We start from the raw sequence: 24,524 nt of genomic DNA, 5'->3' as shown, positions 1-24,524 counted from the left end.
TCTGAATTTCTTTTCTTTTCTCTTGTTTAATCCAGAAACCCCACTGAGAGCACAATGTAAATATATTTGTGCAGAGCTGTGGCAAATTGCCTTGCTAAAGTTCTCTCCTGTAGCAGTGTGATATTTGCTTGCATTAACCTGAGGTTCCAACATGCCCTTCATACAGTAATTACCCTCATTAATAGATGTCAGGGCCCCTATTCAATCACTGAATTGTGAGGCTGAGTGTATGCTGCTCCTGTGATCGTGCCCGATTTTGTATCAGTGTGTGTGTGCGCAGATTATTGGACTGTACCTCAAACAAGGCCATGTTCTTGCCGTCATACTGCTGGCTCTTCTCTGCAGCAGCATCACTGCTGTTGATGAAGGGGCTGCTCTCCTTGGGGTTACTGTCACCTGGAAGAAACGGACACACATATTCACAATTAGACTGGACTGAAATAAAGGAGACGAGCAGAGAGCGTAATGCACAACATGAGCTTCTCCATGTCAAAATAACCCTTTGGTGTGCAAAACAACAACTTTCAAGAACAGACAGACTGATATTTATTTATTTATTGTTTGAGCAAAGAAAGACACAGACAGAAAGCTCAAACTGGAGGACGTCAGCCAGGAGAGGAGGGGAGGCTTGTCGTCTCCATAAAAGCGCCCACAGTCAGAAACGCAGAGGAACAGAACCATAACTAATGGAGTGTGCATTCACAATATGTGCGGTGCTATATATTCCATATGGCCAGAGGAGGAACGCAAACTGGAACATCTCAATCAGTTTATTCACTACACTGACAAACAAGGAGATCACAATTTTGAACATTAATGCAGAGAAATAATGAGGACTGTTTGCAGCTTTTTACCCTCAAAACACAGAATGGCAGGCACGCTGTGATGTTATTTAGGTGACAGCTTGCTGAAGGCATCATGACTCCATCGAGAAGCATCTGTCCACATGTTCAAAGGCTTACGGAGGCCCTGAGAGGCCAGAAAAGATTCTGGTGATCCATTTTGTAAGTCTAAAGATTTTTTTCTTCTGCGTTTACAACATAAGAACACGTGACAAAAAAACAGGTAAAAACAAGGCAAAAATGAGTTTACAAAAAAAAAAATCACATGCCAAAACTTTATCTCTCACCTGTTTTCTAGTGAGAAAACTTAAAATAAAGTTCTTGCAAAAAAGCAACAACAAAAAAACACCTACAAAAATGTCTTTTTACAGGTGGAAAATATGTAATTAAGTAAAAACTATGCTTGCAGAAAAAAAAATCACCGGCCAAAACTGCCAAAAAAGGATTCTTGCATGTAATGATAATAATAATTATAATAAATAAAAATAACCCTGTTTCATAGAAGAGAAGCTAAGGAACTTAATTTTGCTGGCAAAACCTTTTTCACTTGTTCTTAAGACATAAACCCAGAACAGAAAACAACATAGATCAGACTTAGAAAATGGATCAACAATTTATTTACCCCACTTGCCTCTCAGGGCTCCATACAGTCTAAAGGCATGAGGCAAATCTCGAAAAAAAACAACACGGGAAGGTCAGCATCCAACTCTTGGGAGAGACAATTGACAAGCTCATTGATTTCCAATTGAGGTTTGAAAATGGACCACAAACAGCATTTCTCAGTGTGACTGTTCCACTCAAAACATAACAACTCTCCTCATTCCTCTCCCTGGGTCTTTTCACTGAGTTTTTTTTTTTTTTGTTTATTTTAAAGAAGAGAAATGATTAACTGAACTGACCCGTCCGAAGCTAACATGCTGATAATGCAAACTCGACACTTTCTGAAGCCCCTTCTGTTTTTATAATAACGGCCCTCCAGCAAAGCAACCTCACAAGGAATTCACACGTATTTCTAGCATCATTTGTTAATGTTAATAGAGGCTGGGAGTTTCAAACCTTTGGACGTTTGGACATGTTTAAACAGGTATTTGTTTAGCTTAGAACCAGCTAATAGGTTAGAACTGCAGGTGCTCCTGTGAAACACATAACTGAAGAGAGAAATGTCTTTGCCTGCACTGCTGCTGGAATTACAACTGCTTAATTGTACCTCTACATCAGATACCTGTGGCGGCTCTGTGGGTAAATAAAGGGATGTGAGTGCAATTAAGAGAGCTACTTTCATGGTAACATAGAGGTTGCAGAAACTGTAATTGGTTGGTTTTTCTGCTAGATATTCTGTGAGCAAATGTGTTTATTGGTCAAGAGATTTTGGAGCAGGCTCTGCAATCAGTTTGTGGATGTCCACTGAAGTTTTTTTTTCCAATTGTTCCCAACGAGAAGAGAGCACATCTGTTCAAATGCAGCCGTCTAGAGAGAAAGCCAGTGCCCAGCGTCTTTTATAAGAACTATTGGGCGTGACTGTCCCAAGTGCTTCCAGTTGATATTATCTGAACTTTCCAGAAAAGCACTGGTGACGTTGCTGCTGCTTCTTTAGCCAGTCTTCTGTCACAACAAAGACAAACAAGCACATTTGTGGGAGCGGATCAACCTGAGACTGAATGCTGCCGGTCATTGTTGTGCTTTATTGCTGTACACATTGTGAGGTTAACTGTTAACAGGCCCTGAATTAGGACTTTGAACTTTAGAAAAGCAATTATCAGCTCAAATTCCATCTGCACTGCAAATCTACCGCAACTAATGATTATTTTCATTATTAATCACTTGTTTTGTAACAATCTTATTTGTCCACTGATCGTTTACACTAAAAAATGTCAGACAAATGTTTTGTTTTGTCAGACCAGCAGTTAACTTATCAAATGTTAAATAATACAAAACCAAGAAAACAACTAATCCTCAAATATGGAAACGGTAGATGGTGGGGATTTGTTTTCCCAAATTTATTGATTATTAAAATTGGTGGATTTACTGAACAGCAATTTAGCAATTACTTAAAGTGTTTTAATCTGAAAAAGAACACAGGGCTCCTACAGCTTAAGGAAAGTTAAATTCGAGACTTTTTAAGACCTTTTAAACACCAATCAATCATCAGCATCAATCAATCACTTTGGGTTGGAGACAATATTGCCTGGATTTTAACTTTAAACATGAGTTTTTTGTCAAGTTAAAAATTTATGATTATTTTTTTTTTCAAAATGTAATTCATGAAAAACAATGAACATATTTTTATTATATAAGCATTTATTCCTTAAAAAATATCTTTCGTTCATCGTTCATTTTTCATTTGATTGGATGTTGTAAATGAATATGAGTGCTGTTGGTTCCTCTATCCTGATCTGTGTGAAATTATTTAAAAAAAAAAAAAAAAAAAAAAAAAAAATATTATTTATATATTTTATGTATATTATTTATATTATATTATTTCTCAATTTTATGATACAATGTCAGAAATCTAATTCTCCTATTTTCCACTTAGCACTTACAAATTTAAGACATTTAAATACCAATTAAGGCCTTAAATACAGATAAATTAATTGAAGGTTTTTTAAGACTTTCTAAGGATCTGCAGGAACTCTGGATCATGTAAACATGAATATGTACCACAAGTACTCATGCAATCATCATCATAATGAACGCATAATAATGACTCTTCATTAACATAGTGCTAAAGCAGCGCTATGCAGAATACTGTAAATCAATCCTAACATGTAAACAATAAAAACACGATGACAACATATATGGAGGACAATGGTTCAACATCTGCAGTCAGCACAAATGGCAGCAGATGCTGGAGCACCACAGCCTCGCGTGGATCTGGTGAAAATACTGTGGGGTTTTTTTACCCCTCACTCTTTTGAGCCTCAAGCTTTGATTAGCCTTCATACTTGAACTGCTGCCTGACCAGACATTTTGCTCTTGTCTAGAAAAATAACTGAATTCAGAATCACTTTGTTCACCAAGTACAATGAAGGTCTTGGTGGCGAAAGGCTACACAGAGTAAGCTGTCTTCCCCTTCGAGCGTCTCTTGAGGGAGACAGCAGATTGCTCTCCCTCTGGCTCTCGGTTCTGTCTTGGACTGAGCACCACGAGACCAAGTTATTTATAGCCAGGATGCTGCAGCCATGTGCCATGACGTCGGGGCACCGCTAACAGCCAGCACGCTGTTCTACAGAGACACAGCAATAGGGCCACTCAGACGGGGACGTGGAAAAAAAAAAGGGGCATGGAGATTTGGGGCAAAAAGAGCAGAAGAAAAGAGAAAAAAAGCAATCAGAGGAGAGATTAATACAAAGAGATGGAAAGCGAGAGAATGAGGGTGCAGATGAGAAGATGTAGAGAGACACAGATAGATGGGGTGAGAGCGAATAGTGACAAGCAGAGAGATATGGGCTCAGACAGACAAAGACGAGGGAACCAGACCTGAAATGGGAACCTGCAGAGGGAGAGAGGGGAGAGAGACGCACACACTTTTGTCTACGGCTGTAAAATGTAAAAGCTTCTGCTGCACTTAATGTTCAACTCACTTTGACCTGCAGGTTAAAACAGACACAGGCGGTAAAAAGGGAAGCCAGAGCAACCTGCAGAGGGTTTCCAGAACACGTGTATTATTAAGTTGTTTGTTTAAAACTGCTTTTGAGTCTTTAGACCAGGTGAGAACGATACGCCTCAGTGATATACGGAAAAGCTGCTGCCCCTTCATTAATGTCACTGGATGCTGTAAACCATTCAGCCCCTAAGGTTCATAGCTGGTGATCCTTACGGCACCCACCACTGCCATCTTCATCTAAAGGTCGGCTGGCAGCATTTGGCAGTGAGGCGGGATCAGCATTGATTTTTATTCACTTATAAAGCTTTGAAACAGATGCTTCCTCCCCATATTTCATCCCTTTTAACTCTAAACTCACGTAATCTCGGTATTTGGTCGCAGACTAACTTGTTGCTCCACATCTCCCAAATAAGAACTGAAAAAATGGACCACAAACAGTGCACCTTATTCATGGAATAATCTGCAAAGGAACTTAAACTTGGACACTCCTCCACCATTTATTTTTTAGCTATTTACATCACTATTATTGTTTGTTGTTTTGGATGATTTTAGTTATATTTTAACTATTATTTGTATGCTTGTTGATTGCTTTTAATGCCTTTGTTCATGCTCAGGCTTGCTGTGCAGGTAGATGAGATAAAGATCCATGAGCACAGATGAACACATGAACAGAGGGAGACGTAATCAGAAGCATAATGCACAGAAGTGTATTCCTTTTCCTTTTTTATTTAGAAAAATGAATTGGCTACCATTTCAAAGACTGTACTCATGTTGTACTCAAGTTGTTTTGGACTGTTGATCCGACGATACAAGCAATTTCAAGGTATAACCTCTACATCACAGACATTTTGGAGACAAAATGATAAATCAGGCATCTATAATGTAATCCACAGATGAATCCATAATCAAAGTAATTGTTTGTTGAAGCCTGTAATGTATGCAGCACACCCTAGTTCAAAGTGAACAATCATTACACCAGATCACAGGACGTTTCAAACTCAACTCATACCAGAAGACTGGCTTCTGGTACAATGCTCCGTGTGACTGGAATAAACTGCAAAACACTACTGAAGTAAGAGACAATAATTGGTCCAAGGGGATTTAAAATCCCTCATACTGATATTTTCAATATTTGTGAATGTTTTGAACAGTGTGGCTGGTGTCTTTTGATTGTTTTGCATGACAGACTTGTCTTGGGTCTTGCAAAAATGATTTTATTCATCACAATGACACTTTTTAAATAAATGAAGCTGAACTACATAACAATGGAATAAAAATATCTAATTCAGATTTAGATATATATACTCGAGGCTGGAAATCTCAATATGGAGTGCAAAAATATAGGACAGGACAGTAATGCAAAGGTAGACAACTGCGTCAATTAAAGAGAGGCAGATTATTACTCAAAAAACAGCCTAGTTTACATACAGGTCAGATAAGCGTGCATCAAGGAATTTATCATTTACATGAAATGGTTATACAGTTAATAAGGGCTGGTGGAGGGAGCTGTGACAGCAAAGTATGTTGGCATGAATCAGCAGACTAACAGTAAAATGTGACAAGTTACTACGGCAGACTGTACACCTGCATGGACCTGATTGGACGTCACTGGTCAGCTGATAGACCGCAGCTGATGAATGTGGTAAAGCATAAATGAAACAGCTGATGCTCATCAGCTAATGTACCTACGACCTGAGTGCTCTGCCTGAAATAAAACTATGCTTCACTGTTTAACATACCAGCCTCTGTTGACCCTTTGAGGCCTGAGCATATTGGCTCCATGTCTTTCAAACACATAGGTAAAAGGCAATGCAATGAGCACGTTATGAATATATGACAAAATAATTAGCAAAACATTTGTAAAAAAAAAAAAAAAAAGTAAAAGAAAATGACCTGGAAATTAGAAAAAAAACCTAGATAAAAGTAAAAGACAAACAAAACAAACAACAAAAAAGGAAATGACTGGAAAAAAAGTGCTGAAATACTACTACTATTGCTACTACTTCTACTGCATAAGAATGCAGCATAAGAAAATAATCCACATTTCAAAGGGTTAACAACACTTACTATTTACTATAGATTATCCTCTGAATAGTGAATAAGTGAGAGAACATAGACACACTTCTTAAAGGATCAAAAGGGACAAGTGATTTTAGTGGTAATTCAAACACAGAGTACACATAAGCACAGAGTTGTGTAACCGAAGGGCTAATGCCCAAAGACATCTTCTCTCCCCGATCACTTCTGTCTCCACGGCCCATTTCTCGTCATCGCCTAATAATTAAAACTCCACCATCAAGGGACTGATGGATACCCCCCTTTTGGAAAAATGACAGTGCCTGAAAGAGTTTTTTGCTCTGACCGCATCCCCCAAGCAGCTTATCCTCCCTCAATCTGATGGGATCCGTCCAACAATGGCTCTCGCTATCAAAGCCTCTCCCTATCTATGGTCAAAATCCAGAGCTTTACTGTTCACTGAGCATGCGATCGTCTCCCAAATCCTCGACAAAACAAAAACACTGAATCTACACTCTTCTCTCTTCTTCTTGTCCTCGACTTTTCATAGTTAATTGTGAAGATAGTGAAACTTGATGCACTGTGGTTTGTAACATAGTTAGAGTCATGGCGAGGGAGAAAATAAAAGGACACGTTTCACTGTATGGATTAATTTCTGATGCAACGTGGGCTCGCTGTATTAATTAATTGCAAAGATGCCTTGTTTGTAGCAAAATGTACGCAGGCCACTTTTTTCAGTGCTGTCAATGTGATGTTCTGTGTTGCTGTACGAGCTGCAGCAGCACACACTGACCTGATTTTCTGTCAGGTTTTGCAGAAAAGTCACTACATTCAGCTTTGAGCTTTAAATATGATAACATGAATACTATATTCCACCTCTGCCAACTGATGCCCCTAAATCCTGTACACTGGACCTTAAAATGTAAAAACTCATTTGGTGTGAAAACAGTGATAGAGTTTATATATGAAAAAGAACCTGCGTGCAAGAATCGTATTTCAGAAATGGATGACACAAGTATGATCATAAAAACTATATTTGGTGCACTGTCAGATGTGCAATAGTGTATTTCTCACATGTTCTGTAGCCCACAGAAGTTCTCTATTGTCTGACTATGAGCTACAACCAGGAGTCGGGACACTTCCAGTGTTTGAGAGTAAATATAACTTTTACCACAAATGAGTGGAGGTCTGGTCCACTGCTTTCGCACGGACAAGTCACAGTTTTCCAGCAGATCTTTGAACAGAGCCACAAAGGATTAGATGGTGAGAACTATTTGACTTTGTTTTATTGATCCTTCTTATACGATGGTGTGGTGGTGACAGTCACAGGTTTTCCTCTCTCTCTCTCTCTCTCCTCCTGATCTTTGTCACATTGCCATACTGCTCTTTCTCTCTGCGGACCAGTTTCAAGGGGAAAAGCCAAAGCGCTAGATGTTGATTCTTGAGAAGCTGACTCAACAGAGGCTCAGGGACCACTTGTTGCTTTGCGTGTGTGTGAGTGTGTGTGTGAATATATGTGATGGTGCATATGCTTGGCTCAGACCCCAATGATGGTGTTGTACAGCAGCAGAAAAACGGATGTGGCCAATTAATCTTAGTCTGCGCAGAGAAGGCTGGATTTCAGCCATTTCATGTGAAAACAGAGACACATGAAAAATGATCACTGGAAAAAATGGGGCCTTTTTTATAAAAAATACACATCCAAAATGTATTCACAGCTACTTCATGTATGAAAGTAAACATAGACACTCTTTTTGGCTGTTCATCAACTGCACAGTGGAGTAAATGGTGAGCGCATGTGTTCGCATTTAATGTGTATCCAGAGAGGAATGCTTTATCAGGTGGAAGAGTGAAGAATTTAAATAGAATTAGTGGGACGGAAACAAACAATTAAGAAAAAGGAGAGTTGGATTTTCTGGCTGCGTGCCCCGCCATTGTTACTTGGTGCATTGCCAAATCCAAACAGGTCATGAGTTCACTCAGTTATTCTCTTTTCTCCTCTGAAACGTCACTGCAGTTACACATTAATTCACGTACGGCAATCAATGGCGGAGGTCTCTCTCCCTCTCTGTATCTCTCTCTCTGTCTCTCAGGCTGCTGATGGAGCAGGGGGATGCTGGGTGGAGTTAGGTGAAGGATTAAGGTCACTTTAATCTAAATTCCAGTCAAATCAGGATTTACAGTGATTTAACATGAACCCAAACATATCCATGTGCAATTCTGGAAAAAAAATTAGGTTTGCCTAAAACTGACCTACATGTGGGAGCTTTCAGGTAGTTTAATATTTTACAGGTCACAGACGGGCGGAGGGATACATGTTGAACTTTACACAAAACCATGTGAAAATAAATGTTATATATAACGATGTAGGGCCGGGCAATATCTTTGAAATCTATTAACAAGATCATGTAAACATTTTTTGATCAACATCAACCTTTTTTTATTGTAGCTTCCTTGTTTTGTCACTTTTATTTGTGTGTTTTTGTCTCAAGGCAGTTTAAGAGTTAATATATCTTTGGCTTAGTAAAAAATTTTTTAAAGTTCACAAAAACTCAGTGTTTCACACAGGACATGAACAGCAGTCTCCTCCTCTCTTTAAACTTCATCATTGCAGCGGATGAGTTTACAGATGTGGTGCCACTGCCCAGGCTGCCATAACTGAGGTCATGGAGAGGGCTGGCAGCTGATGATTATTTTATTCGTTATTGATTAATTTGACAATTATTTCCTTAATTCATTTTGTGTGACAGAAAATGATTTAAAAATACCTTCTTGCAAATCTCAAAAGCCAGCGATAACACCTTAAATCTCTTGTTTTGTCTGACCGTCAGCTAAATCTCAAAAACATTCATGAGGATAAAAAATGAAGAAGACAGAAGCTATTCTTGGCTTTGTTGCAATTTTTATATGTGAATGAAAAAACTTAAGTGGTTAACCAAACAGTTGCTGATGATTATTTTTGTTGATCGACTAATCAATTAACTGACTCATCGTTAGATAATTTTATTAATGGTAATTACATTTTTCTAATTTTTTTATGGACTGAAAAATTGTAAAAGGACAACAGGATCTGATCAGATCATCACAATCTGAAAAAGGTCAAAGATGATGAATGATCATATTAAACTATTGCCCAGCCATACACCAATAAAATTGGTTTAACCTTTCCAGTTGAATAAAACCAAATTTACTGCCTCCATCAGCACAAAGTCAGACAATTTATTCAAAGTCCTCACAAACAAATATTTGCAAATACTACATTTGCAGGTTGTGACATGAGCACTAACTATGTTCTCTCTGCTGTAGACCATTATACTATCTATTTATAACGAGGTACGAAGGCGAGAAGAAGTGAGAATATATTTGTTTTCAAATACTTCATTTGCAAATGATTTACTTGCTTTCAAAAACAGAAAATATAATGTACAGAGGAAAAAATAGCTACAGCATATGGTTAGATGCCCACATCTGCCCCCGCACAGTGTCATAAATAGATATTTGCTCACTCTCCTCCTATCATGGCTCCAGCACCACATCAGAGACACAACAGCCTTCTGTAACGGGAACTCACTCTCTGTGTTTTCTCTCCTGTTCTCCCACTCTCCCCTATCTAACTCTCTTTATTCTTCTACTCCACTGCTGCTCTCACATGATGTGTTTTTATGATTCTATTTATGTGGGGAAAACACGCGACGGTGGCTACCTCCCGTCCTCGGTGTTGCTGCAGGACAGGACCTGTGTCCTGATCAGTATTCAGGCTGCTGCTTCAGCTCAGTATGAATTTTAATGCAGCCTCGTCTCACAGGGTACGACTTTGGCACAGTCCCTTCTCTTCAGCCCCTCAAACATCTCCAGCAGAGATTCCTCGCTCCTGATTGGCCCCTGATATGGCTGCAGCTGATTGGCTGAGAGCAGAGGGAGGCAGGAGGATGCCTGTGCATGCACATGGAAACGTACAGCAGCATTTTAACATGTTGATCTAGCCTCCACACATGTGACTGTCTGATGATGAATGTGTAGGTTTGGTCCAATTTCCCCTTACCGCCTCTGCCTCGCCTCTAGCTGAGAACGTCAGGATTCATCTTTGTTTAATGGCAGGCCCCTGCAATGCCTTCCCAGCAGCACCCTCTCTATCTGACATCAGGTGACTGTACGCAGGAGGAGAATGACAGGCAAATAAAACTAAGCCATCCCTCCGCTCTTTATTTGTTAATCTCTGCGACTACCAGCTGACCGAAGGAATATCTCGCCAGAGGAAGAGACTCAGCTATGACATGATGCAGAGAAAGGCAGATTGAGAATTTTATTCCCTGTATATCAAAAGGACACTTTTTCCCCCATAAACTCTTATCGTTCTTTGACAGAATTCAATTTATTCCGCTGCTTCTGTTTTCACATTATCACAGAATACCGTTCAATAATCTCTCGCGCTAATATTTGATAGATAAAAATCTTCTTCGATTTGACAGCAAAACAGATTACAAAACACATTAGTACCCTTGTTAAAGTGTCGTGAATTTCTATACATCAGATAAGAAGAAATAGAGAGCTGGCAGGCATACAGACAGTCACTGCTACAGTGTAAAAAATCATTTTAGATAATAGAACTGTGGCCTTTAACATTACCCTTAAGATAAACTTTAGTATCTTTCATCGGAGTGTAATTTGCACTTCCAAAATCATACTTTTTACCCCATTCCCACTTTTACGGTTTTGTTTTGTTTCTTTAAATGATCTCTTATCATTTTTCTTGTACTGTCCATGTTCTGAAATTGTTCTCCTTAATTTCATCCTCCGCAATTCACCATAAAAAAAGATATTTTTTTTACTTTTCTTGTTCAGCATAAATAGACTACAACTGCATTTTGTTGTGCAACCCTGTGTTTTACAATGACAATAAATTAACCTTGAAATATACTCAGTTAACTATTGTATTAAACAGAGAAAAGCAGAAAATCCTCACATTGGAGAAGCTGCATCAGGGAAATGTTTGGCCTTCAAAATTATCAACTGATTATCAAAATAGTTATCACCTGTATAATCAATAAAGCTCTCTCAAACCAAACCAAAGCAAACATGCTTTTATTCAGGGAAAATAACTACTACACACCTGAGCGCTCTGCTCTCTAAAGCTCACATTACTCCATTTCACACCCAAATTGCCTTACACGCGGCACATCAGCGTTTAAACTTTTAAACCAAAACCCCTTAGACTCTCCGCAGACATACCTCGGCTTGTTCGCCTGTCCACAAGCCTTTCAGCATGTTCACTTGAAAAGAAAAGTGTCAGGCAGGCAGGAGGCCGCCTGGTATGAGGTGCAGCGAATGGCTAGCCATGTCAAGCCTGCAACAGCGAGCGGCGGTGGAGCCTGGCTATCAGCCTCCCTCAGGTGGTGGGCTGGCTATGGGAGAACACCCTGCGTCATGTCAGTCAGCTGCATGCCTCCTGCATGCATGGAGACTGCCTGTGGGAGAAGCTGTAGCTCACTGCCTACTGCTGCTGTAATTGCTGAGCCACAGAGCCTAACAGGGCTGCAGGGATGAAGGGAAGAGATGAAAAAAATAAATAAAGAGAATGGCGTGGGTGGAGGTGAGGGAGCGAGAGCAGCAGGGAGGGAAGGAAGGATCGAGTGGGAAGAGAGGTGAGGTTGGCTCGGATTATACACTGGTGAGGTAATTGGTAGAGAGCAAAGGTGTCCCACACCTGCTATCTTTTACTTTACTTTACTTTAAGAACAGCAGAAGAAAGACACTGGGGCAAGAGGCAGGTGGAGGCAGGGGGAGAGAGAGGGAGGTGACAGGATGGGAGAAACGATAGCTGGGGAGATTGACATATTTTCATGAGGTCATGGATTAAAAATTCACTTCAACTTATCACATGCCAGGAAACCAATTTAACTCGGAAACATAATTTCCTTCACGGTGTCCTGGTGCCAGGTACGGACGCGGAGCCAAGCGCTATCACACTTTTATTACATTTGGCACATTTTTGGACAAGGGGCTCCTATAAGAGGGCTCAGCAGCCTGTAACAGGACAAGAGAAAGGTATCTTGGCTGAGTTAGAATACGAGAGAGAGAGAGAGAGAGAGAGAGGAAGAGGAAGAGGAAGAGAGAGGGGGATGAAGAGAGGGAGACGGGGTTAGAGGATCCAATCGCCTGCAGCCAACTCTTATAGATCGCATAAACCGGTTTATGCGATCGCCAGGTCTGATCGAAGGTGACAGGGCTATCATCTCGCCGGGTCTGCAGCTTTCTGGCTCTCTGATGGAATGCTGGAGGTGTGAATCGAGGTGCAAATTAACACCTGGGTGTCTTCTCTGCTGACCAACCCTCCACCCCCTCCCTCAGGCTGTGGCCAGACACTCCACCTCAGCTTCCAAGTCGGAGGTTGGCTGCAGGCGATTGGATCCTCTAACCCCGTCTCCCTCTCTTCATCCCCCTCTCTCTTCCTCTTCCTCTTCCTCTCTCTCTCTCTCTCTCTCTCTCTCAGCCCCTTCCCTCATTTATTTCATTCTCTGGACTTCTCCTCTAAGGTGTGATATCACGTCTCTGTGGTCTCCTCTCTCCCACATCTCTTCCCACCTCTTTTCTCTCTGCCCTTACTCTCACCCCTCCAGTCCTCTCTTCTTCAAAAAAAATAAAGTCAACAGGCAGGGCCACGGACGCAGAAAACCACACATCCCCACTGACGTGAGACAATGTTAAACTAAGACATAGAATGAAATGCACCAAAAGGTATAATGCTAAAACTAAAAAAAATTATAAAATTAAAGAAAATGAATGAATTAATGGCTGATGGTGACATAGAAATGTATAAATAAATTAAACATATAATTCATGAAAATCTGCAACCACTCTCTAGTTTATTGTGAGGATTTGCTGCTTGTCTTTGTCTTAAATGATAGTCATGCCTACAATAAACTACAAGACTTTTAAATCACGTTTTAAAGACTAAAGTCTGACGCCCCCTCACATCTAAAGACAAGGTGAGGTTTTGCTCACATACTGTAAGATTTTGCAAAGACTGGGGATGCTGCAGGGTTACTATTTGCAAGACTACAACTAAATTCCTTTTGAGATTATTTCCCATCCTGCATCTGGTGGAAAATATCATGCCAAACTCCCTTTAAGAAATATGACATATTAACAACTGGATATGTGTCCGCACTAACACATAACTGTAGAAACACAAGATAAATGGCATCATATGCTGACAGTATTCTTGTTAATTTCTTTACATTTTGGACTGTTGTTTGACAGCATTTTTCAGTTTTCTCACATTTCATTAACCAAACAAATAATCGATTAATTAAAAAAAATATGTCACATTTTAGTAACATTTAAAAGGAATTTTCATTTCATACAGCATCAACTTACATTTAGTTCAGGTGAGGTAAAGTTCCAATTTTGGAGGTTTCTTAAAAGCAGCCTAACACTAATTTGTTGGGTCTATGCTGTCTTAATACATGCAGAACATAATTATCAAGCTCTCTAGTTTATCTAATGCAAATCCAACAGACAGCATAACATTTTTTTCTTTTTTTTTTCTTTTTTTTTTTTACAGTTACTGGACCCACTTCTGATTCACAGGTCGGTGAGTCAACTGGGAAAACTTCCACAACCCCAGATGGTTTGTCTGCCTCTCCTGGCCTGGTAAATCTTTTCCAACTGCTCAAAAATTAAGCTAAGCATCAATAAGGCACGCAGTTCTTGTATGGTAGACATCTCTAGTTTAGTAATATTCTTGACCGACAGCTGCTGGTCGGAGCTCAAACATCCTGAAATATCTCTGTGATGCACCACAATTAGTACTTCAGTGCTGACTTGTCTGCCAAGTGAGCAGCATCATACCACTTCATGTGAGGAGACAGAAAGGGAGACTTATTATGTAACATGGCCAAAAATAACTTCAATGAAACATTTCACCATCATCGCTGAAAGTCAAGGCAAGCTGGCGTGGTGGGGCGAAAGGCCGAGGGGGATAAATCTACATCAGACTAATTTGCAAAAGAACTAAGAGCATAAATTCAGCTGATTTGCAAGGCAACAACATCAGTGAGCAGAGAGGGTCATAAAACTCATGCAACCAACTCAATCTCAGTTCTGTTCAGGCGTGTGATGAACAACAGTTTCAACTTGCACTTATCCAGGACTGTCACACCATATAACACAGTCCCGGGTGAACAGATGTTTGCTACTTTATAACTACCCAACATTACTCTTTTGACACAGTAAAAGTTGCCAAGAAGATTGCCTTTTTCATGTACTGAGTTTGTGTTTTCAATATTTGTCCTATGTAATGAATTTCATTAATGAAAATGACTGAATCCCTCTGATACGGGGTGTGGTGGTTGCCGTGGGAAAGGATTCGACCCTGAACTTATCATCTTTGGATAATGTTTTACAGGAATTAAGGTCCAGTGTGAAGGATATAAAGGCATCTAGTAGAGCGGTTGCAAAGTGAAACTTCTCATGTGTGTCAAGCATGTATGGTGGCTGATACAAAAATGTGGATGGCCCTCAAGAACCAGTGTTTTGTTTGTTTTCTTGCTACTGACATCATAGACAACTCTGTAGAAGAGGACCTGCTCCAGATGTAGATATAAATGACTCATTTTAAGGAAAAAAATCCAACGATTCCTATTTGTAAGTGATTATACACTAATGAAAACATAGCTATTAATATGAGATAACCATTTCTGCTAGACGATGCACAAATCCTACACACTGGACCTTTAACTTTCCAACTCATCGCATTAGCCTATTCATAGAAAATAAAACAGCACAAATGTAAATTCTTACTCATTCTGACTGAGCGAAAACAAATGAAAAGATATCCTGAAATAAAAACATAATATTGCCTACATATGAACTAATATAATAACAGGTATCAAGGTATTATTATGTTTTGTTAAACAAGCCAAATCAGCAGATCCTTATTATCTCTAAACAAGGCAGTTATAGTTAAATTTAACACTTGTTTTTACTTGAGGACATTATCATTGTAAATTTTTGAGCAGGCGACCAGAAACTTCCACTGGCCAAGCCAGTTAACTTCCAGTTTAGCCCAATGCTTCCTTGATTGGTGATAAAATAATACAAATGTACAGCTCTTTAGACTTAAATGATCAAATTATAAAAGTGAAATTATAAAAGTTACAGCTGCTTAAGTACTACAAAGTAGGCTATGGCCTATGATGTAAGCACAAGTTTAACTAACTTGGTGTTGAATGGCAACTCAGAGGGCCAGTAAAATGACAGACAGGGCTGGCCAGACAATAAAAACGTTTGGATTTTCTTGATGGCCCATTGATGTGGTGGCCCATCAATGCAACAGCCCACCAGGATTTGTCCTGGTATGCCAGATAGCTACTACACTGCTGGTCCTGGATCAGGGGACTAAAACAAAATAGTTACGGCTGGTAAAGCCAAAACAACCAGCTGAAAGATCCCAAAACACTCCATAAAGCTGAAGTGAACTGCAGAGTCCAACGATAGTCCCCTGTGGGGTTGTCACAACATGTGATGCCTTCAATATCACACCTATTATTAATGTAAAAATATTGATTAGTGCTGCAGCTTTAAGTTTAACTTCAATATGTGAGGCTGAATCAGCACCAAAGACCTGACATTTTGAAAAACCTTGAAAAACGAGGGAAAGCCGGGGAGCTAGGGATCACCTATAATGAGAAGAGTTTATAGCCTATCAGCTTCAACAGAGAAAGTCATGGAGTCAGGAAAGGCAGACTGCAGACTGCAGACTGAGGCACTGCAGCAGGCGGGCAGAGAGACAGACAAACAGACGGACGGACAGACAGAGCCGCACACAAAAAGATTAGAGCCTTGTTCTTCAATCTGGCCCGGGCAGATAAGACTACAGCATTCAGGGATTTATCAGGTGCCTCAGTACAGGTGCATTACCTGGACGGCTGAGCGCAGTCCTAGTCGTTTACTGATAGTGTACAGTATATGCGCCACACAGTATATGTGTGTGTGAATCTCAGTTTCTAACACTTGTGTGCTTGTTTGCCCATTTATTTTGTGTGTGTGTTTGTGTGTGTGTGACCGCTCTGCCCAGAGACCCACCGCAAGGCCGAGGCTCATCTTGTCAAAGCCCGGCAGATCTTAGCGGATATTTCTGGTCTCTGGCAGATAAATAAATAATGGAACACTGGTTTGGATTTAGACAGAGATGAAAGCTTTAAGAGCTGAGCTTTTTACAGCTGTGCCCTGAGAGACAGAGAAAGAGAGAGAGACAGACAGACAGACAGACAGAAAACATGGCACCATGCAAATATGCACAAGCACACATCCAACCATGTCCCATCACCCCAGAAACAGGGTCTGTCTCTTTAAAGTGCAAACACTGTAAAATCTGACAAGCTGATCTTACTTAATGCAGGATCAAAAACATTATCTCTTAAGGCTTTAAAATAATCTTGGAGACTGACTGCCTTGAAAAAGGAAAGTAAATATAACTATAAATATTAATTTCTGTTTACTTTATATCCAAGTGTTATATTTGAAATTTAGTTGTATCTACTCAAATTTGTGAAGTTGTTGCAACTTAAAAATGAAATTACCTTGTTCTTTCTAAGTGTTAGCAGCCCTATAGAAAGATTTATTTAAGTCATTTTTAAATCACAACAACTTCACAAAATTAAGTACATTTTAAGTAAACTAAACAATTAGATATAAAGTTACCATAGAGATTACTAGTTATATTCATTTACATTTTTCAAGGCAATCGGCTTTCTAGTACAACACTAAGAAAGAACAAGGTAATTTCACTTGTCATTCTTATGTCGCAACAACTTAAATTTACTAACTAAAATTAAAAAAATACAGCTAAATTTCAACAATGAATAATAATAATGATGCAAACATAAAATAAGATTAATAATTTTATTTACTTACATTTTTCAAGGCAATTAATTTCCTTGAAAGTAAAACCAACTTGTCAGATTTTTCAGTGTACCTCAAATCATTTTACATCATAATATCAAAGATAAATATGGCTCTTTAAAAAAAATAAATAAATAAAATGCGTGCTAGTCATCTGCATTTTATAAAATATTAATGCAGCCCCCAAATTACTTTTTTTTAAAACTCTCCTCTGTCTTTGGATGCACTCTGGAGAAAATGTACAGAGGAAATAGAGGGGGCAAATGAAACAGGAAGTTATAGCCAGCAAGCTCAGGGAGTTTGTTTCCACTTTACTGTCTCTTTTGGTAAAAACAGAACTATTTTTCAAGTTGGAAAAAAAAGGGGGAGAGGAAGTTGTGAGAGAGAGCCTCCAGGCAGAGGAGGGAAGTGAAGGGGCTGTTTGAAAAATCATCTGCTTTTTCCTCTTATTCACCTCCTCTTCTCTCTCTGTTACCCTCTGTAGACTACTGCCTGGCTGCTAGGAAGCACTGCTCACTCGAATAGTGTGTGTGTGTGTATGTGTGTGTGTACGCGTGTGTTTCAGACTCCATCCTGGTGGGCCCACAGACTCAAAGACTGTGGCTTTTTGTCTCCCTTTGATTACTCCTATGAATTATGCATCCTGCACCTCTCTGTTTGTGTGTCCATGTGTGTCTTTGAGTGTGTGTGTGTGTGTGTGTGTGTGTGTGTATGTGTGTGTGTGGAAGCAAGCCAGCGACTGCAGTGTTCAGTGACAGTGACTGATACCGCTTTGCCCTTCTCAGACTCTCTCTCCCTTACGAGCCCACACACACACACACACACACACACACACACACACACACACACACACACACACACACACACACACACACAAACACACACACACACACACACAGGAAATCATGCATGCTCACGCAGACACACACTAACACATTTATACACACATGAAAACTCAGTTAGAGTGACTGATATTCGTCCTTGTCTCCCCTTAACTCCCTCATCTCTCAACGCTGGCCGTCAGAGATCTGAGGCCCGAATTTCTGAACGCTGTGAAGGTCAAAAACTGTGTGCAATGTTAACAGAGCTGTCTCACATTAATTAAGTCAAGCAGGGTGTGGCATGAAACTTTAAATTAATCCTAAAAAATCTAATGATATTCAAATTTCACTGATATAAAAAAAAGCACAGCAAATTTTTCCCATTTATTTCAGTAGCTAAAATAAGAGATATTTGTTGAATTTTTTTGTCAGTTGACAAATGGATTAAAGCGCTTCTGCACTAGTTTTTACATAAGATGGTTGGAGTCCAGAGGGGATATCGATATACAGACACTTTGGTCTACAGATGCTGCGGTCGGAAATAATCTCAGTGAGCTGCCAGCTTGTTAGACAGAAACGGAGCAGCAAATTGAGCTGCTTAATAAAAACACTGTAAACCAAAACACAACACTCAAATGAGGTTTGACACATCCACTACTGGAGGCAACATATTTGAGGTATGTGTGATGCTTGTTTCTGTTCTTAGATCGGTTTGTATGATGGAACCATTGAAACAAGACAGTTACATGATACTGAGAGATACTGCATTATGTTGTAGGTTATATAAACTTTTTAAGTACTGTGTGTTCTGAAATGTGGCAAACTTACTAACATTCGTAACACATCAACACGTATCTACAGTTTGCTAACTTACATTAGACACTCTAAACTACTGGTCACAGTAGACTGAGTCAGGCTGTAGCAGTAAAACATCTCAGTATACTAAAGTGAGCAAAGGTCTGTTTTATGGCTAATGAATTCAACTTTACATTTGAAAGAGACAGAACATGTTATTTTTATTTAAAAAACTAAGTTTTCTGTAGGGCTGTAATGGCATGGATATTTTCTTACCACAGGTTTACTGCAAATTCCTGTGGAAAGTATAAACTAGAGGAGGGAATTACCCGAGGCCCTCTATATCATCTTATCACAATAAATCACCATACAATATTAAGATTTTAAACACTTTGTGATGTGCTGAGTATTGTGATAATGTATCTGGGTTTCCCAGCCTTATCAATTTATTTGTGGCAGCCTGTCACCATTAAAACATCTGTCGCCACAAATAGATTTTAATTTATTTAGAGCTGGACTGTTCATTAGGAGCGCTGTTGAAATTTAGATACTTTTTGAATGGATTCATCTCATTTCAATCATTTTCCCTAGGGGCTACAAAAATCAAATGTTTTACCTGGAATACTAATATTTTTTTATAATTAAAAAATGTATTTCTAGCATTCATGAATCTTTATAATACTGCCACAAAAAAATATTGTGATGCTATGTTGTATTAATTTTATCCCTCACCACTAGTGGTGACTGCAGACAGAAGGGCTGCATTAGAGCCAAAGTAGCACATTTTTTATGGATTTATTATATTAGCTCAAAAAAAAAAAAAAAAGAAAAATGCCACGATAACCTCATTACCCTGGTAGTGTGACATGCCTGTAGTATTAGGGTGATGCAGTTGTCGTCACAGCCCTTGTTTTCTCGCTTCAATAAAGTGCTTGCATGCCAACCTCCTCTAGGCTCTATCAGCACTGTGAGAGTTTTCATTTATTAAAACCTCTGTGTGTCACACACTGAGTGGCACTAATTGCCATTAGTAGCTGTTCTGTGGGGAAAACACAAACATCGAGCTAAGTGCCAAAGATTTTCTTTCATTCACAGGATTCTCAGAAACCACATGATGGCAGACCAGGTGCAAACTTCAAATACAGTGTAACTGCGCCACTTCTGATCATAACATCTCATAGAGTGACCTTGTGTTGTCATAGTTATATCACCACATCCACCCATCTCATATTTCCTCTCTTGGGCCCAGCGGAGTCCTCCTCTGCTGAACAGGACATCAGCGAGAGTCAAGAACAACCCCTGACTCATAGCTGAGGAAATCCCTCAAGACTGCATGTGCATATAGACAAATGGGGAAGACTGGGTGTTTTGAAATATGCAGCGGTTTACACTATTGTTGCACAGTCATCCCTTTTACCGACAATATAGCAGGTGATGCATTCAGACAGCTGTGTTTTTCCTCATTGTAATCTGACTCTCTGCCTTCTTTTGCTACAGTATCTCGGTGCCCATGGCAGGATTTTCAGCAAGGGAGTAAGAGGAAAAGACGTACAAAATAGGAATATTGGGGATACAGAAAAAGAGAGAAAGGTTGGAGGGGTGACTGCCGTGTTGTTACAGCTGTGGAGGAAAAATGGCTGCAGTCGAGAGAGAGATGGAGTGTCAGATACGAGCTCACGGAGGGGAAGCCAGAACAGAGATAGAAATTGAGGAAGAGATCAACAAAGGGAATCCATTCAGTCCAGACATTGGCGTTCGCACTGACATTGTGCTGCTATCGAGATCCATCCATCTCAAACACAATGCGCCAGTCTCTTCAGCCCACACCACATTTACACCGAATAAAAGATACAGTCTTTAAGATATAGAGCTGGGAGGCGTCCCAGCAGCTCAGCAGGGGGGGACGGCACACACAATGTCGAGCCTCTTACTCTGTTATGGGTTTGAACATTCTCCTCGCACCTGTCCTCATTCTCGCCATCTCCCATGGTTCACATTTTCCAGTCCCATTGGGAGGGAGAACAAGGTAAGATAAGCAACCTGAAACTTTTTGCTGCCCAGTTTCTGCGTATATTGCAAATAAAGCTGGATTTATTGCACTTAAACCTCTTACTCTAGATGGTTTTTTAAAGATAACATTGCTCTTTTAGCTCAGTTTACCATATGGCACGGGTAAGAAAATAAACAAACCTATAAAAAACACAATTTCTCAGTATTTACAAACACACAGGCAGAAATAAATGAGGCACAAGCAGGGCCACATATGTGGTTATCATAAGCAGCGAGGCAGAAGACATTCAATGAGCTCAGTCAACGCGACTTCGCTGCTGTTTGTCCATAAAAATGCAAGCCAACGCTCTCTTCTGGAACACCGCAATATTTGCACGGTTACAGAAACCATACATCTGGCTGAAGCTCAGAGTAGGGACAAGACAAGCCGAATCCTTTGAGGGTTATATGTTGCATAACTTAAAAACTATATGTCCTTTATTTGAACCTTCCAAACATGCACACTCAAAGCAGTCTCTTGCAAAAAATGGTGTATTTTCAAAATACAATCATGGTTTTATGGTGTAAGGTTAAAAACTGCAAAGTTTAGCTCACCTTCGAGCTAAAAATGTATGTGATACGAACTCCTGTTAAAGGGTTTTTTGGGAGGGAGATTTCCTTATCTGCTGTGACGGTCAAGGGATAGAGAGATATAGCATGATGAAAAGCCCTTTGAGGCTAATTATGATTTGTGATGTTAGACTTTATAGATCAATTTAAATTGAAACTGAATTGAAATTACTATTTATGAAGCCCTTTGGGGAATGCTTTGTGGTTGGGCTACACTGAACTTTGACTTGATTAATCTATAAAGCACTTTGGATTGCCTTTGGTATGAAATGTGCAAAATAAATACATTTGCACTGCCTTGCCTTGATATGTCTGTGGGCACCTGTGCTTGGTAAATCTTGGCTGTTGATTTTCTAATAGCATCACTACAGTCATTTGTCTTTTTTCTGTCTATTTTCTGTTTATCAGATTGACCTCAGGACTCGTCTTTGGCTGCTTTTGTGGATCCTCCGGAGGGACAAAGCCCTGATAAATCCCCTGATGCAATCATACAGAATCTATGAGTACTATGAAGTTCATTCTTCACCTTGGAAAAAGTACTTAAAAAGAATAATCTAAACTGAAGGCCCAGGTAAAAGTTTTTTTTTCCCAGAGCTTTCAACTTCATTTCAAAGTCTTTATCAGCAGAGGGATTTTGTTCAGGTTGCTGAAAGCTTCTGAAGAGGCTACTTGACCTTGAGTTAATTTTATTTCAGGGTAAACTGTCCAGATGCTTCAAGCAGCTATAAATTGATATTAAATAATAATGTGAAAACAATTGAACAATGTGAAAGAGGTCACTCGCAGTAATGAACCTACAGAGAATTATCACCAGAATCTGCAACTCACCTCCGCTTTACAGAGCTTGATTCAATTCAATTCAAATCTATTTATAAAGTCCATTGTCACAAAACACAAATAGCCTCAGAGGGCTTTACAACATATGATATCCCTCTATTCTTAGACCCGAACAGAGACAAAGGAACCTCCCCCCAAACCCTCAAATGGCGGAGAAAAATAATTCTTTGGGCAAAGATTTGATATTTGCTGATATCACAGTCTGCCGTGATAAGATTTTGATTTGGTTAAATTCAGGAGCCTGTGATCAATAAGAGATGATATCAGTCAATATCCTCATTGTTTTTTTCTCAGATGTGATCATTATCGCTTGGTCACTAGCACTGTTTGAACGTTTGGGAAGGAGGTGCACTTGATAGAAAATGGTGACACAAACTGCCAAATGCCATTTTCACTTTTTATTGATGATAATGGATTGTTAAGAGAATAAATAATGGACTAACATTTATTAGTTGGACAGAGACACTCAAAATGAATGAATGATAATGCTCTACAACAGCTGGAGTTACTGTTACAAGTTCACCATGTCAACTAGGGAGGTTATATGTCAATGCTGTGTTCGCAGCTTGTTTCAGCTGCCTTCACATGGCCAAGAAATTAGGTATTATAATTTAAATTGCCTTGGGGCTACTGGTGCATGTATTCCTAGAGCTTATATCCTCACAAACACAGCAGCCTCACATACAGTGCTGGTCATTATTTAACTCAATAACAGTAAAATACAGCCCAGTGTTTCTCACAAAATTAGATTCTATGGTGTGGCGGTAGCTGACAGATCAGCAAACCTTCAGTTGCTGCTGTTATACAGATAAGACCCAGCCTGGTTTCGTAATGCAGTCAGTTTCATATAAAGTAGGTTTGGAAAACAGCAGATGCAGAGGAGTTTGTTGTTAACAAATACATTTGTAAATCCAATGTGATGCTCTACACTAAAACAAATGCTGTAGTTTGAAGAAATGGATCATTCTATTTCTACACTATTTGAATTAACAAACTTAAAATGGGCAGCACTCTGCTTATCTGTCTCTGCAGACAGAGTTCCCAGTGTAGGTTCTGCTGCTGTAACACAACAAACTAACTGTATATATACATATATATTCCATCAGCACTCCACATTAGTGAACAGTCCAGTTTGTGCCAGAGTGGCTACTCACAAATGCACCCAATGTGTTTGTGAGGAAGAGAAAGAGCTAAAGTTGGGCACCGAGCTCCAAAAGAAGAAAATCAATATGTGGCGGGCAATGTTTTTGGTGAACCGTGACAAATACATAAATATGTCAGAAACCCTGCAGCCTGAACTGCATCGACTTCTATTCAAATGCAAGAATAATTTTACAAATCATCATCAGTTGTTAAAGACATGACACAAATATTCTACATCTGTTTAACTTAACATACTTTGGGAAACTCTGTATAATGCCTAATTATAAGAGGTGGACCAGCCGACCCTGTTCTCCCCTACAGCCTCAACACAACCAGTCCAAAACTGAGAAAACAACAGAACACGACTGCACATTAAAGATATTCAAACTACTGATTGAAGGCAACAAAAAAACTAAACAATGTGCTGTACAGTTTGATTTTTGGTTGACATTGCTGTTGCTATTATATTGTAATGTAAAGATATAAAAAAGCCACAACAAGAAAAGACAAAATCACGATCAAAGTCATTTCTTTTTGGCTGCCAAAGTGACTGATGTTCCTCCGGCTGCTGCAGCAGCAGCAGCGTTCATCACAAACCAGCCAGCGGGCTGCTAATCTCTTCTCGTCCTCCCTGCTTGTGTGTATTGTCTAGTGTTTGACAAGCCACCTCTGCCAGCCTCCAGCCTCCAGCCACAGGACTGGCACAGTCGCCTGCGAGCCTCCCTCAGAGAGATTTAATGGACTCCAACCGAGAGATAGTTTACCAGGCCGCCATTTTGGGAAGTCCTTGTTGTTTTCTGGGAATCACTTACAGGTCACTGACTCTTCCAACAATCAATGTTTTTGTTATGATGAAACAGCTTGACTGAAGTCTATAGCAGACAGAAGAAGGAAGCTTTCAAGATCTTGCAGCTTATTTTGTGAGTTTTTGTCACAGGTAAA

The 24,524-nt window shown here is 39.7% G+C and overlaps 1 protein-coding gene across 2 annotated transcripts in view; it reads right to left on the bottom strand.

Annotated features, from left to right (window-relative positions):
- slc12a5a (solute carrier family 12 member 5a) overlaps positions 1 to 24,524 on the bottom strand; it is a 121,006-nt gene that overhangs the window by 60,296 nt on the left and 36,186 nt on the right. For both annotated transcript variants that reach the window (XM_042508305.1, XM_042508309.1), the window contains exon 2: positions 296 to 396. In XM_042508305.1, coding sequence (XP_042364239.1) covers positions 296 to 396 — 101 coding nt within the window. The remainder of the gene's footprint in view (positions 1 to 295; positions 397 to 24,524) is intronic.

This window comes from Plectropomus leopardus, chromosome 2, assembly GCF_008729295.1.
Source record: "Plectropomus leopardus isolate mb chromosome 2, YSFRI_Pleo_2.0, whole genome shotgun sequence".
NCBI classification, from domain to species: domain Eukaryota; kingdom Metazoa; phylum Chordata; class Actinopteri; order Perciformes; family Serranidae; genus Plectropomus; species Plectropomus leopardus.
This window is presented reverse-complemented; position numbering and strand designations above follow the sequence as displayed.